The following is a 13,255-nucleotide window of genomic DNA, read 5'->3' as shown; positions in this document are numbered from 1 at the left end:
GCCACCACCACAAATGATATTTTAATGGTGACTAGGAGTGAGTGTAGGTCGAGTGTGAGTGGGCTGAGCCCTTGACTTAATTTTGGAACGTACCCTTCTGAAATTTGATCGAACTATTTAGACCCTGAAAAAGGCCATTTGGTGGACGACCCAAAATAGCGCTAGCCTTGCCACTAATATATAATAAAAATGATAATAATAATAATTACAGTATCTGTTTATTTAATATATAAAAGTCTGCAAGGCACTTCTCATGATTACGTTTTGAGAGGATGCATGGCATAATTATCTCCACAAGAGGGCAGTATAATATAAGATTAATGAACGTGCTCAAACGTTGACGTTGAAACCAATGTCTTATAGTTCAACCCATAAAACGCTTATTTCAGGAGATTTTTATTCAACTTTTAAATCGCAAACATATATAGATTCACTTCTTATTATTAGTATTATCATTACTTCGTTTTGCCAATTAGCTGGGAGATACGACATATCCACTGTTTTATATGGGAAGTGCGTGGAGTCCATTTTAACTCACTATCTGGCTTTAAAAAAAAAATGTTAATACAGTTCTTAATATGTACAAGGAGTTAAAGCCTACCCATTTAGGTGTAGTTGTTTTAGGGGTAAAACAGCATCTTTAAGATCATTGGCATTCCGTCAAAACGAATAGTAACGCTATACATGGGGGACCACATGTTTTTGTTTGATGCTTTTCTTTCAAAACAGTTCGAGGCATTCTTTTTTTTTTTTTTCTGTAGTTAACAAGTACAAAGCGCAGCATTACCTTTCCTGATGTCTTGATTCCCTTGGCCAAAGAGGCGTAGACAATGACCCAGGCCAGAAACAGACAGCCTGCCAGAGGCCAGCGAATGTCTCCCGGGTATTCGATGCCTTTGGAGATGTGCAGCACATTGTACCTGCAGGAGGAGTCATCAAACACCAACACACAACAAAAATATACTTTGAATACTGTACAATGTTATGTTGCTATATTTTTAGCATTACTTTGTTGGACAATTTTTAATTAGAAAATAAAACATCACATGCTCCTATCATGTAGCTAAATGAGGTAACCAAAATATTAAGACACCATATGATGCAGTTCAGTACTGCACTCTACAATATGAAGAGTGTCAATTAAAAGTCAACATCACTAACGTTATAAAGGCAGATTTTGTTTTCTTTACAGATCTTGATTCTCATTTAGGAAAGACAGCACACTCACACATTTGTTTTTTACTAGAATTCAAGCATTTTGCTTTTGTAAAGGACACACAAGAAAATAAGTTTACATCCAATTGGAGAGAGAAAAATTTGATATTTGATACAATATGTTTACATGAAAGCCTGAGAAATAGCAGCTTTAAAGGATGCATGTCATAAAACATACATTTGCTTAGATTACATTATTTTTTCTCACCAGCTAGAAGCATCACTCACTTGAAGTACTCCTCACTGGGGCTGACATACGTCTTTCCGCCTTCCACTGCCATGTTTAATAGTTTGCTCAGGTTTCCAACAGTGTGGGCAGACAAACAAAAAGAGGAGTTCTTGATCGAGGTGAAGTTCCTGTCCCGCAAGATGCAGGAGTCTGTTCCGAGAAGAAACCAAATGCATCAATTAGATAACCAGCCAATATACAGATGAATTACCTTCATTGAACCAAAGCATATATTTCACATTAGGAACATCTCACAGCAAACCACGAAACAAAAATGGCACAAAAAGTAGTCTCAATTTATTCACAAACTTACTCACTCAGTGTAAAATCTGCGCCTGTTCGGTCGAACACATTTATCAAATTATTATGTTTGTATGAATGGCAACATTGGTGGATACACTGGTAAATTCAACCTGCTGCCATCCCGTGGAAGAACATTTCATTGTTCTGCCCGTCACTATACGTCGGTGGCGATGGATGGATGGATGGATGGACAGACAGACACACACACAGACAGACACACACACACACACATATATATTGGATAAGATAGCACTGCATAATAAAGTGGTTGGTGCGAAACACTTGATTGGATAGATGAAAAGCAGTGGTGAGAAGTAACAAATTACAAATATTTTACGAAATATGAACTCAAAAGTCCAAATACTTGGATTTGTGGATGTCTGTACTTGAGCTTTTTACTTGAGTACTTTTTACTTTTACTTCATATTTGAAAACATATCTGTACTTTTGCCTCCTTACTTTCTACATAGGCTTGATACTTTTTTTCAAGCTCCTTGGACGATGACGCCAATTAAAAAAAATGTAAAAAGACCTAAATACACTGATTTTAAAAAAAAGTCCTTTGTATTTACTTCATTCAAAGCTGTAGCGTAAACCCTGCGTATATCGCAGTTGACGCTTCGCGGTCACGCAATGTAGCTGATTTTGTTCTTACTCTTATTTTTTTTATACTGCTTGTACAATATTTTTGTTTGTTTTGCGCTCGCTCTCTCAATACAGTATATTGTTTTGTTTTAGCTTGTCAGACATTTTGGAAAATGAGGTCATCATTGAATGCCCGCCAGAAGCAGAGAGCTGTGATTGAATTCTTGCTTTGGAAGGGGAACCACCACTTAATAATTTGAAGGTTGCAAAATTTGTATCGAGTTCGGGTTATGTCATCAATGATGACACATTATGGTGATGTCAGCAAAAGCGGCAGGATCTTGGGCCCGCCCCTGCCCAGTTACCATACATGTCTGCACAAAGAAACGCCTTGACCTCACTCAACGAAAAAGGACCAGGAAGACAGCGGCTTGTCGTGCTCTCAAAGTGCTCCTCAGTCGGCTAGGTGACCGTGATGAGCCGCTGAGCCGCTGGAGGAATGAAGAAGGGACCTGCGTTCCCCTCCCCTATGGCTCCCACCTCACTCAAGAGTGCACCGCGAGTGCCAACGTTACACGAAATGTTGCCGGTTTGCTGTTCTACTTTTGGCAATGTACAATAAATTGAAAAATATAAAAGGTGATCAAGTTAATGAACGACTCTGTGAGAACAGTCACATGACGTACGCAATGGTTTTCACAAGCTCATGCAGCCATGCGTCCGTCTGCGTATAGGACACCACTTGCCGCAATAGAGGTCTAACCTTTATTCGAAGTGGAGAGTGGCCCAATACCTTCTTTTAAACTTTGGTTCCGAACCGGAGTTAAATAATCCGGTCAAGAAACAACAGGATAATCTCCTTTTGCGCGACGCTGCTGTGAATACAATGATTTGCAAATCATGTTCGACCTATGTTTAATTGAAGACACAACAAAGACAAGATATTTAATTTTCAAACTGATAAACTTTATTGTTTTTAGCAAATAATCATTAACTTAGAATACTATGGCTGCAACATGTTCCAAAAAAGCTGGGACAGGGTGACATCAGCTTTTCTTCTAACAACATTCAATAAATGTTTGGCAACTGAGGACACCAATTGTTGAAGCTTTGTAGGTGGAATTCTTTCCCATTCTTGCTTGATGTACAGCTTCAGCTGTTCAACAGTCTGGGGTCTCCGTTGTCGTTTTTTACGCTTCATAATGCGCCACACATTTTCAATGGGAGAAAGGTCTGGACTGCAGGCAGGCCAGTCTAGTACCCGCACTCTTTTACTACGAAGCCACACTGCTGGAACACGTGCAGAATGTGGTTTGGCATTGTCTTGCTGAAATAAGCAGGGGCATCCATGAAAAAGACGACGTTTAGATGGCAGCATGTTTCTCCAAAACCTGTATGTACCATTCTGCATTAATGGTGCCTTCACAGTTACCCATGCCATTGGCACTAACACAGACCCATAACATCACAGATGCTGGCTTTTTCAACTTTGCGTTCATAAAAGTCCGGATGGTTCTTTTCCTCTTTGGCCCGGAGGACACGACGTCCACAATTTCCAAAGACAATTTGAAATGTGGACTCGACGGACCACAGAACACTTTTCCACTTTTCATCAGTCCATCTTAGATGATCTCGGGCCCAGAGAAGTCGGCGGCGTTTCTGGGTGTTGTTGATAAATGGCTTTTGCGTTGCATAGTAGTGTTTCAAGTTGCACTTACGGATGTAGCGCCGAACTGTTATTTACTGACATTGGTTTTCGGAAGTGTTCCTGAGCCAATGTGGTGATATCCTTCTCGTGATGATGTCGGTTTTTGATGCAGTGCCGCCTGAGGGATCGGAGGTCACGGGCATTCAATGTTGGTTTTCGGCCTGGGCACTTACATCCAGTGATTTCTCCAGTTTCTCTGAACGTTTTGATGATATTATGGACCGTAGATGATGAAATTCCTTGCAATTGTACGTTGAGGAACATTGTCCTTAAACTGTTCGACTATTTTCTTACGCACTTGTTCACAAAGAGGTGAATCTCGCCCCAGCTTTCTCAGTCTTTTTTGCCACCTGTCCCAGCTTTTTTGGAACGTGTTGCAGCCATAAAACTCCCAAGTTAATGATTATTTGCTAAAAACAAAGTTTATCAATTTGAACATGAAATATCTTGTCTTGTTGAACATGATTTGCAAACCATTATATTCTGTTTTTATTTATGTTTAACACAACGTCCCAACTTCATTGGAATTGACCATTTGCACGTCCATTCACATCTACTGTATGGACAACTCGAAGTTTTCAATTAACCTACCATGCATGTTTTTGGGAGGAAACCGGAGTACCCGGAGAAAACGCAGGCAGGGGGACAACATGCAAACGCCACACAGGCGAGGACGGATTTGAACCCCAGTCCTCAGAACTGTGAGGCAAATGTGCTAAACAGTCTTCCACTGTGCTGCTGGGTCTCTAAATTAGAGCCAGACTTCTGTCATAGAATTAGTCTTAGAAGATCACATTGAAAAAGGACAGAAATGAAGAGCATGTAACTGTAATGTTTACGTTCGATGATGTGGAAAAAGGGTGACAATAGCTAGTAGTTCTTCTGACGGCCAGCCGAGGTCAGTGCTGCGCACACTGCAGCACTGCAGCAGCTGCTCAGTCAGTACAGTAAATATGTCAAGCAAGCAGTTTTTTTGTGCTGAATTCACACAATCTCAAAGAGAGAAATTCGTTAAATTTCGATACTAACTCGAAGCGTACTATATTCAAACACATGCCCTCACATTTGACCACAGCCAAAATAGTATTTAACGTTTTTATTAACATGCTTTATGAAATAATGACATTATGGAACGTTCAACTGCTATTACTTTAGTAAAGCATGTTCATCTCGTCCGGTAAAGTATCGCATAATAAATAAATATATGTATAGTGTGTGTCCACACTGTGGTTGTCATACTCAAAATTCTACAAATAATTGAATGTACAGGCCATTGAAGTGTTGAATGAAAACCGCCGCATATATCACAGTTTCCGCAGGACACCTCAACTGAGAATTGTGACGCATTGCGCACTTTCAGTGTGTGTGTACGTGCGTGTAAGTACGAATGCCTCTGTGTGTGTGTGTGTGTGTGTGTGTCTCACCTAAGAGCAGCATGTCTTTGTCCTTACAATCCACCGTGTTCCACGCATTCCTACAGTTAGCCCATGGCAGTGAGCCCTTCAACGAAGCGAACAGGTAGTACAGTGTCCAGCACATAATAATATTATAGTATATGGCTATCAAGACAGATATTATCAACATGGCCATCCCGCAACCTAAAATAAATGAATGAGACGAAATATATAAATTACTCTTAAGGAAAGTGGAGACTGGTGAGTACAGTGAATGTTGATCCAGCTTGAGTGCAAGGGCCAGTGTGTACCTTGCAGTGCCGGGATGCACTTCCACACCGACACGGGGCCCTGGCTGGCAAATTGGCCCAGGGACACTTCCAGTAAAAAGATGGGGATGCCGGCGATCCCCAACATTGTCAGGTAAGGGATCAAAAATGCACCTGCAGGGCACATACCCAACACTAAAATTGCAAATCTTAAAACAGTAACAAGAAGAAGAGGCGGGCACAGGTTACATCACATTTAAAACATTATCATAAAAATAACAATACTACTTCCACCACTACCACGAATAATAATTATAATAATAGTGTAATAGTTGGCTAAGGGAAATTTCTACAAATAAAAAGTCTGCAAATTTTGTGACTGCTATTTTAGTTGGTTGTGAAATAAAAGCCAAACCATGGCTACAAAAAAAATGGATCTAAACAATTTATAGCACTATCAAAAAAATGTATAGTAATAAAAGTGACGGCATTATTATTATTATTATGATTATTATATTACTTTTTTTTCTACACAACATTTTTGCTGTTATAGGCCTATGTAGGAGATGTTACGAATAATCTTAAATTTCGTTTATGGGTGGGTGGGAGGTTATGATTGAGGCATGCAGGCTGTTATTTTATTATGTCTTCTAAATTGTGTCAAACACAACAGCCCTCTTACCTCCACCGTTCTGGAAGGCAAGATAAGGAAACCTCCACACGTTCCCCAGTCCCACAGCATAGCCAACCATGGAGAGGATAAAATCCACTTTACTGGACCAGTTTCCCCTGGCCTTGTTCTCATCCCCTCCCTCGTCGTCATCACCTTCAGCCTGACATGAAAAATACGACGTGATCATTTTCAAAACTATCGTAATTGGAAAACAAAGAAAGAAAAGCAAAAAGAAAAAAAAACGTCTCATGGGCATAATATTAGTCAGAGCATTTTTTTTGAATGAACGAACACATCTGCGGTTTTGAGAGAATTAGTCCACAGTCTGCACAAACTGTAGATTTGTGCCAATAAATAACTTGTATCAGAAACACAGTGGATTTGAGAGAACAAATACTTTCACTAATCACTACCAGCACAGAAGGAGAAGAAACAATCCGCAATCTGGTGTAAATCTTAACCTCCGCATTGAAAAACTAATCCAATTATCGCGAGATCAAAAATTCCTGGTGTCAGCACATACAAACGCTTTTCTTTATACAGTACTTGGTTCACTGCTGGATTTGAGGGGGGGTCCACAACCAAGCAACACGTATTCTTCAACGCCCGTAGTTTACACATACGATGCTCCAGAATACTCAGATGAATAAAATATGGGCTTTGATTAATATGGCAAAAGTTGCCACTATCGTGCACCAAAGACCCAACACAGTTTCTAGTCAAGCCGGAGTGCAAGCCACATACTGCAGTCCCGCAAACATTTTCGAAAAGTGTGCCATGGATTAAAACTCGCCCGTTATTTGGTGGAATAAAATATGTTCGCCGGTGTGCATTGATTTGACAAAGAGATCTAAACTTCAAAGTTACAAGTTACCAGGCTGCTGTAATCACGTTAAGAACAAAGCAATGTTCGTTCAAGTCACAATCTGCGGGTTCATGCAGTCAAACGGTTCTTTGAGCAGGCTTACCCGGGACAGGGAGCCGGCTCGAACAGACATGTTGCCATCAACCCCCAGTATGACGGTGGTCTGGCTCAAAGGGGTCCACTTGGACCCGGTGTTGTTCTGCTCCGCGTACTGCGCCCCATCTCCGCAGGACGAAATGGGGGGCTCCTTGCCAAAGGCCGAATTGGCCGTCATAGACGCTTGGACCACCGCTGGGTTGTTTTTGAACGTCCCATATGCTTTATTGCCGTCCGGTGCTCCCGGTATATTTTCCGTGGGACAAAAAGTTTGGCTCTCGTTGCATAGAGCCGGCGGCTGAGGCGCCGGGTGGTTGTGCTGAGGAGCGGCCGGCTGAGGGGATGCGATTTCGGGCTTGTTGGCTGGCAATTCCGCACTTCCGTCCGATTGCTGCGTGGGGATGTGGGCCACCGGTTGTTTGGCCATGTTTCTCTGGTCGTCCTGGAACATGGACGTGCGGGATGAGCACGACAAATTGTGTCACGAGTGTACAAAGTGTGAGACTGACGGTTGGATGGAGCACATTTATGCTTTGTGGTGGAAATGGTGGTGGGGGGGGGGGGGGGGGGGGGAGCAAGTGCCTTTTTGCCACGTTTTGGGGACGCGTTCTCTACTCACAGCTCACGGTCTGTACAGGCTGTGTGTGTGTGTCAGTGGGAGGGGGTTGCGTTACAATACCCCCTCTTCTCTCGTTCTGCAGGATTCTTTAATTTTACGGCCCATTGCCCCCTCATGTCATTCAGCCACACACACATCCAAGATTTTTTATTTTTTTAATTTTTTTTGATTTCTTTGATTTTTATGTGCAATAGACAAGCTGCTGCGGCTTCGCTCTCCCGGGCAAGCATGCACGATCGCCGGCTTTACTGACCCGGGGCGCACAATTATAAATGACTTCCTGGAAATGTAGCCTATCTCCTGGGGCTGGGTGTCTGGGGGGGGGGGGGGGGGGGGGGGGGGGGGGCACGAAATGAAGGCTGTAAAAACAGACGAAATCTTGCAATTGCCCGGCTTGGACCCTAAAACGACTTTTATTAAAAAAATAAAATAAAATAAATCAGCTCAAAGAATGCCACTAAATGTGGGGATCAGCACCGAAGTAAAGTTTGACTGCAATTCAGCACCACAGACAGCGCAAAGGGAGCGCACAGCGAGGAGTCCAACACGGATGTGACAAAGTCCATCCAAAAGAATCCAAAACCATGTGAAATCATGCGCAAGGGCAAATCGGGGTGTTCAGAAACACTTACCATTCCGCGGAGTTGTCCGAACAGGCTCAAAGGGGTGCAAGTGGAAAGACGGGAGGTGTGAGCGCAGCTGACTTGCTCGTGCATGTGCACGCTACTCTGAGCGTGCGCCGATTTTCTTTCTCGGGCTCCGTGCGTCAGTACAGAGCAAGGTGCCCTTGGCGGGACATTTACTTGATAATAGCACTTTGATAAATCATTTGGCCTCGCGGATGGGGATTTTTTTTTTTTTTAAGGGACACGCTGCGCAGAGATGACAGAGGTGCGCGTGCGCCAGTGTACGACGTACGCGTCTGTATTACGCACCAGTTACGATACGTTGACGCCGGGCGCGTGCATTTAAACGTGTCACATGCACGTACATACGCACACGCACCCACGTCCGCAGCCTGTGTTAATAGTCACAAATGTAAACATAAAAAAAAAGGAAGCCTTATGAGGATGTGGTGCGGACATAAATTGGTCACATAGGACTAACAGTGTTCCAAAACATGTCAGTTTCTAAATAGAGAGACACTACAGGCCCCCTGTGCCAACTTTGGGGTCTCTCTAAAGCTTGTAATGTGCACAAGTCTTACACAAAAGGGGTTGGGGATAGTATCCTAAGCCACGGCTCTTCTGAGCAAGTGGAACCTGGGTGACGAGGAAAAGTAACGTTACATCCTTGAATGCTGCATTGCGTACGTCGTCTCCAAGCCTTCGTTTAAAGGTTGAAAAAAAATGAATGACCTTTTATGAAACGCAAATCGTGAACTTTTTTTGCGCATTATTATTTATTTATTTTTAAACAATCATCATACACTTAGCAAACACCATCCTGCATTTGCAAACACCACAACTCCCTGCAGCAGCATGTGGTTTATTCGTTAAATTTGAACGCCTTAATTGTGTCTCAGCTAAAAATACACTTGTACCCGTGCACCGTTGCCTAGCGACCACGTGACGCTATTGTTGCAAACTAATGACGGGGAAAATAAAAACGGAGAGGGTAAGGGGGGGTTGCTTTTATCAACGTTGATACGTTTAGGCATAATCATCCTTTAATCTGCACTATGATGAGTTTAATCACTGTCCTACTCGAGATTTTGTAATGTCACTCAATCAGGCCCATGCAAAGAAATAGTGAAGATTTGAAGTTAAAAGTCAACTGCGATTTCAACCTGGAAATGCAGCACGGCTTTTGATATTAGACTGTCGTTAACGTAGAAATAATCAAATTAGAATGATTAATTTTACAATAATGCTCAGTTTTGCTTGACAGAATTACTGCGTTTTAAATCTCTCTCACGTGTAGCTAAACATAAGGGGGGGATATATAGTTGTAAAACAATGCAAACAACTACGACAATGAACTGTTGTTGTTTTTTTTTAATTTAGTACCTCTGATCAAACACTAGCATTATCTTTGTAGACTTTTCACATCCCTTTTTATCCCCCACTTCCATTATCAAGATTTTAGTGAGGCCTGCGAAAGTTTGGCGTTCCATGTTGTTCTTCAAAACGCAAAATACAATTCCTAATCAAGGAGGAAATTCCACACAAGATGCCTGGATAGGGCGTGTTGGTTTAATAAATAACTAAAACAAAAATCCTGTCGCTACACAGTATATGATTCGAAAAATCAAGATTCTACAAACCGCGACGCTGGCACATATTTCCCCCTTCACGTTCGATGCGACAGCTGCAAGACTTTACTATACACACTGCACCCCTTCCAAACCCGCCTCCGTTCCAGATAAGAGACTGGAACCGCTGTATTAGCCTTGACTTTAATTGCACTGTCAACTGGGAATAATTGTAATTGATTTGTGCCTTTTAACACACACGCATATTGGCACACACAAGCGCTTATAATCTTACGTTTCACGGCCCGCAATGCCTGTTTTTATTTTTTTTTTTTTTTTTTACCGTTTTATTTAGAAGTTTTTATGAAATGTACAATTTTTAACAAGTCAATATCATTTTGGAATAACAAAGTGTTGCTTGATTACCTTTGTGCTGGTGCTGGTTAATTACACATGCAAGCGTCTATAATTAATGGCTCACTCCACTGTTGCGTGTGTGATAAGCAGCCGCATCCATCCGAGGCACCTGGAAAGTAGTGATTCAGTGGTGGAGGTCACCGGGAGGCTCATCCTCATCCTCATCATCATCACCGTCACCATCACTCTCCGCTGACAGGGACCCTCACACTTCCATTGTATGAAAGAGACAACCTCTCTGAATTAGGACATTTTTCTTCGCTCAGGTGATGGACACACATTTTAAAACACCAGAGTAAGTGTTGCATCATTCAGGTGGAAACTGAAAGCTCCAATAGCCACACCTTGCACGATATGTTCACAGTCATGTAAACCGAAGTGATTCTGCAAACAAAAATCCACCAGTTAATGTACAGGCAACGTTTTAAGTTAACATTTTAATCTTTTTCACAGTCACACCAGTGGAAAAATATAAGTTAGCTCTGTAATTATACATTCAAACAACAACATTCTAAGTTTGACAGCCGGGTGCGCTGAGGTGCAGTCGTTCGTGTAGAGAGAGAAGAGCAGCGGAGAGAGGACACAACCTTGGGGCGCCCCAGTGCTGATGCTGCGTGTGGATGAGGTGGCCTCCCCCAGCCTCACCTGCTGCGTCCTGCCCGTCAGGAAGCTGTAAATCCACTGGCAGATGGCAGGCGAGACGCTGAGCTGGAGAAGCTTGGAGGAAAGGAGTTCAGGGATGATGGTGTTGAACGCTGAGCTGAAGTCCACGAACAGGATCCACGCATTGGTCCCTGCACTGTCGAGGTGTTCTAGGATGAAGTGCAGTCCCATGTTGACTGCATCATCCGCAGACCTGTTCGCTCGGTAGGCAAACGGCAGGGGGGCCAGCAGGGGACCTGTGACGCTCTTGAGGTGCTCCAGCACGAGATGTTCAAAGGACTTCACGAACACAGATGTCAAGGCGACAGGCCTGTAGTCATTTAGACCCGAGATTGTAGGTTTCTCGGGGACTGGAATGATGGTGGAGCGTTTGAAAGAGGATGGTACTTCGCACAGTTCCAGAGATCTATTGAAGATCTGTGTGATGACTGGAGCGAGTTGGTCCGCGCAGACTTTGAGGCAGGATGGGGACACATGTTCTGGGCCTGCCGCTTTGTTAATCTTTTACTGTTTGAAGATGCGTTTCAGGCCTGCCACGGGAGCTGCTGAGGCAGTTCTACACAGCGGTCATCGAATCAGTCCTGTGTTCTTCCATCACAGTCTGGTTTGGTGCTGCTACAAAAAAGGACAAACTCCGACTGCAACGGACAATCAAAACTGCTGAAAGGATTGTCGGTACCCCCCTACCAATACTGGCCACTCATGCCAGATGAGCATCTGCCCCATTTGCACACTGACTGCGGAGTATCTGCAACATTTGCACAATCAACATTGTCCCTGATTATCACACTACTCATCACTTTAAACTGCATACCCTCCTTGAAGTCTGTGCGCCCCTTGCACAATTGTCATTGCACCGGACTATTGCGAGATTAGTCATTCGAACTGCTCTAAGTGCTAGAGGACTCTGCATCTTTTTGGACAATTGTCATAAAAAAAATAAAAAAATAAAATAAAATACAAAAAAATTGTACCGGCATTACCAGATAACTAGCAACCCTTTATTGCTCAGTGACTGTTTTTTCTCAATGTCTTTAGGTCTCAAAAGTGTTCTCTGTCAATTGACTGTCTGTTGTCGTACTAGAGCGGCTCCAACTACCGGAGACAAATTCTTTGTGTTTTTTGGACATACTTGGCAAATAAAGATGATTCTGATTCTGAATGGCCCGCAATTGCGAGGAGGCCTAAGAATACGTCACGTGGCACAAGACGGTTACTCATTTACAACTGTACTGTTTTTCATTTGGCCTCGAAGTATTTTTTTATAGAAATATTTTCTGTTAGTACTGCTTTAGCGTAGAGGTTACTTACAACTACAGTTCCTTTCGACTTACGTACAAATTCAAGTTTGGTCGCCAGCGTAGGAACAGAACTCAGCAATAAACTCAGTTCTCAAATGAGGACCACTGTAAAACTTGACACTTGCTTACAACTGACGGTGCGTATATATGGAAAGTATTGTCAGCATTAGTGGCAGGACACATCACATCTTTTCGACCTTCACATCTTCATTATGCTCCGTGCCAACCTGAGGTCAACTCTTGGCAAAGAAACTCTGTAATAATGGAATCTTGTTCCTGTGAATGCAAGTCCACTTACTGCAAGTAACTTCCACTATTTTCTTTACACCCGTGAGGCCAAGTCATTGTTTGGTGTTTCAAAAAAGCCAATTGCAGGGCACACACACTGACAAAACCATTCATCCTCATATTTACATCCATGGAATGCTCTAACGTGCCTGCTCGTGGAATGTGGGAGGAAGCCGGACTACTACTATCTCCAAAATCACCACTTTTCAGTAAACCCTCAAAACGGTTGTCAATGTTTGTTGAGCCATTAACATAGAGAGAGCAAGGCATTTTCAACACTTTAGATTGGTCAATATTTTTTTCAAATAACAGACCCACGAGGGAACTGATTAGTATAAATCTGTGAAAAAATAAATAGACCAAATTTGGACATTCCATCCGATCGTGACGATATTTCTCTTTAACTAAACTGGATGAGCAGAGGAAAACGGATGCA

General features: G+C 42.6%; 1 protein-coding gene across 2 annotated transcripts in view; it reads right to left on the bottom strand.

Annotated features, from left to right (window-relative positions):
- slc6a5 (solute carrier family 6 member 5) overlaps window positions 1-8,744 on the bottom strand; it is a 33,127-nt gene extending 24,383 nt beyond the window's left edge. Inside the window, exons 1-6 of one of the 2 annotated variants that reach the window (XM_061764737.1) lie at window positions 8,589-8,744; window positions 6,386-6,536; window positions 5,746-5,877; window positions 5,465-5,638; window positions 1,444-1,594; window positions 788-920 (exon numbers count right to left, since the gene is read on the bottom strand). In XM_061764737.1, the coding sequence (XP_061620721.1) occupies window positions 788-920; window positions 1,444-1,594; window positions 5,465-5,638; window positions 5,746-5,877; window positions 6,386-6,536; window positions 8,589-8,672 (825 nt within the window). In that variant the 5' untranslated portion in view covers window positions 8,673-8,744. Of the gene's footprint in view, window positions 1-787; window positions 921-1,443; window positions 1,595-5,464; window positions 5,639-5,745; window positions 5,878-6,385; window positions 6,537-7,344; window positions 7,818-8,588 lie in introns of those variants that run through there. The other variant, XM_061764728.1, reaches the window with a different exon arrangement.
- Window positions 8,745-13,255: the final 4,511 nt, after the last annotated feature.

The sequence above is a fragment of the Phyllopteryx taeniolatus genome, chromosome 2 (genome assembly GCF_024500385.1).
Source record: "Phyllopteryx taeniolatus isolate TA_2022b chromosome 2, UOR_Ptae_1.2, whole genome shotgun sequence".
NCBI classification, from domain to species: Eukaryota; Metazoa; Chordata; class Actinopteri; order Syngnathiformes; family Syngnathidae; genus Phyllopteryx; species Phyllopteryx taeniolatus.
This window is presented reverse-complemented; position numbering and strand designations above follow the sequence as displayed.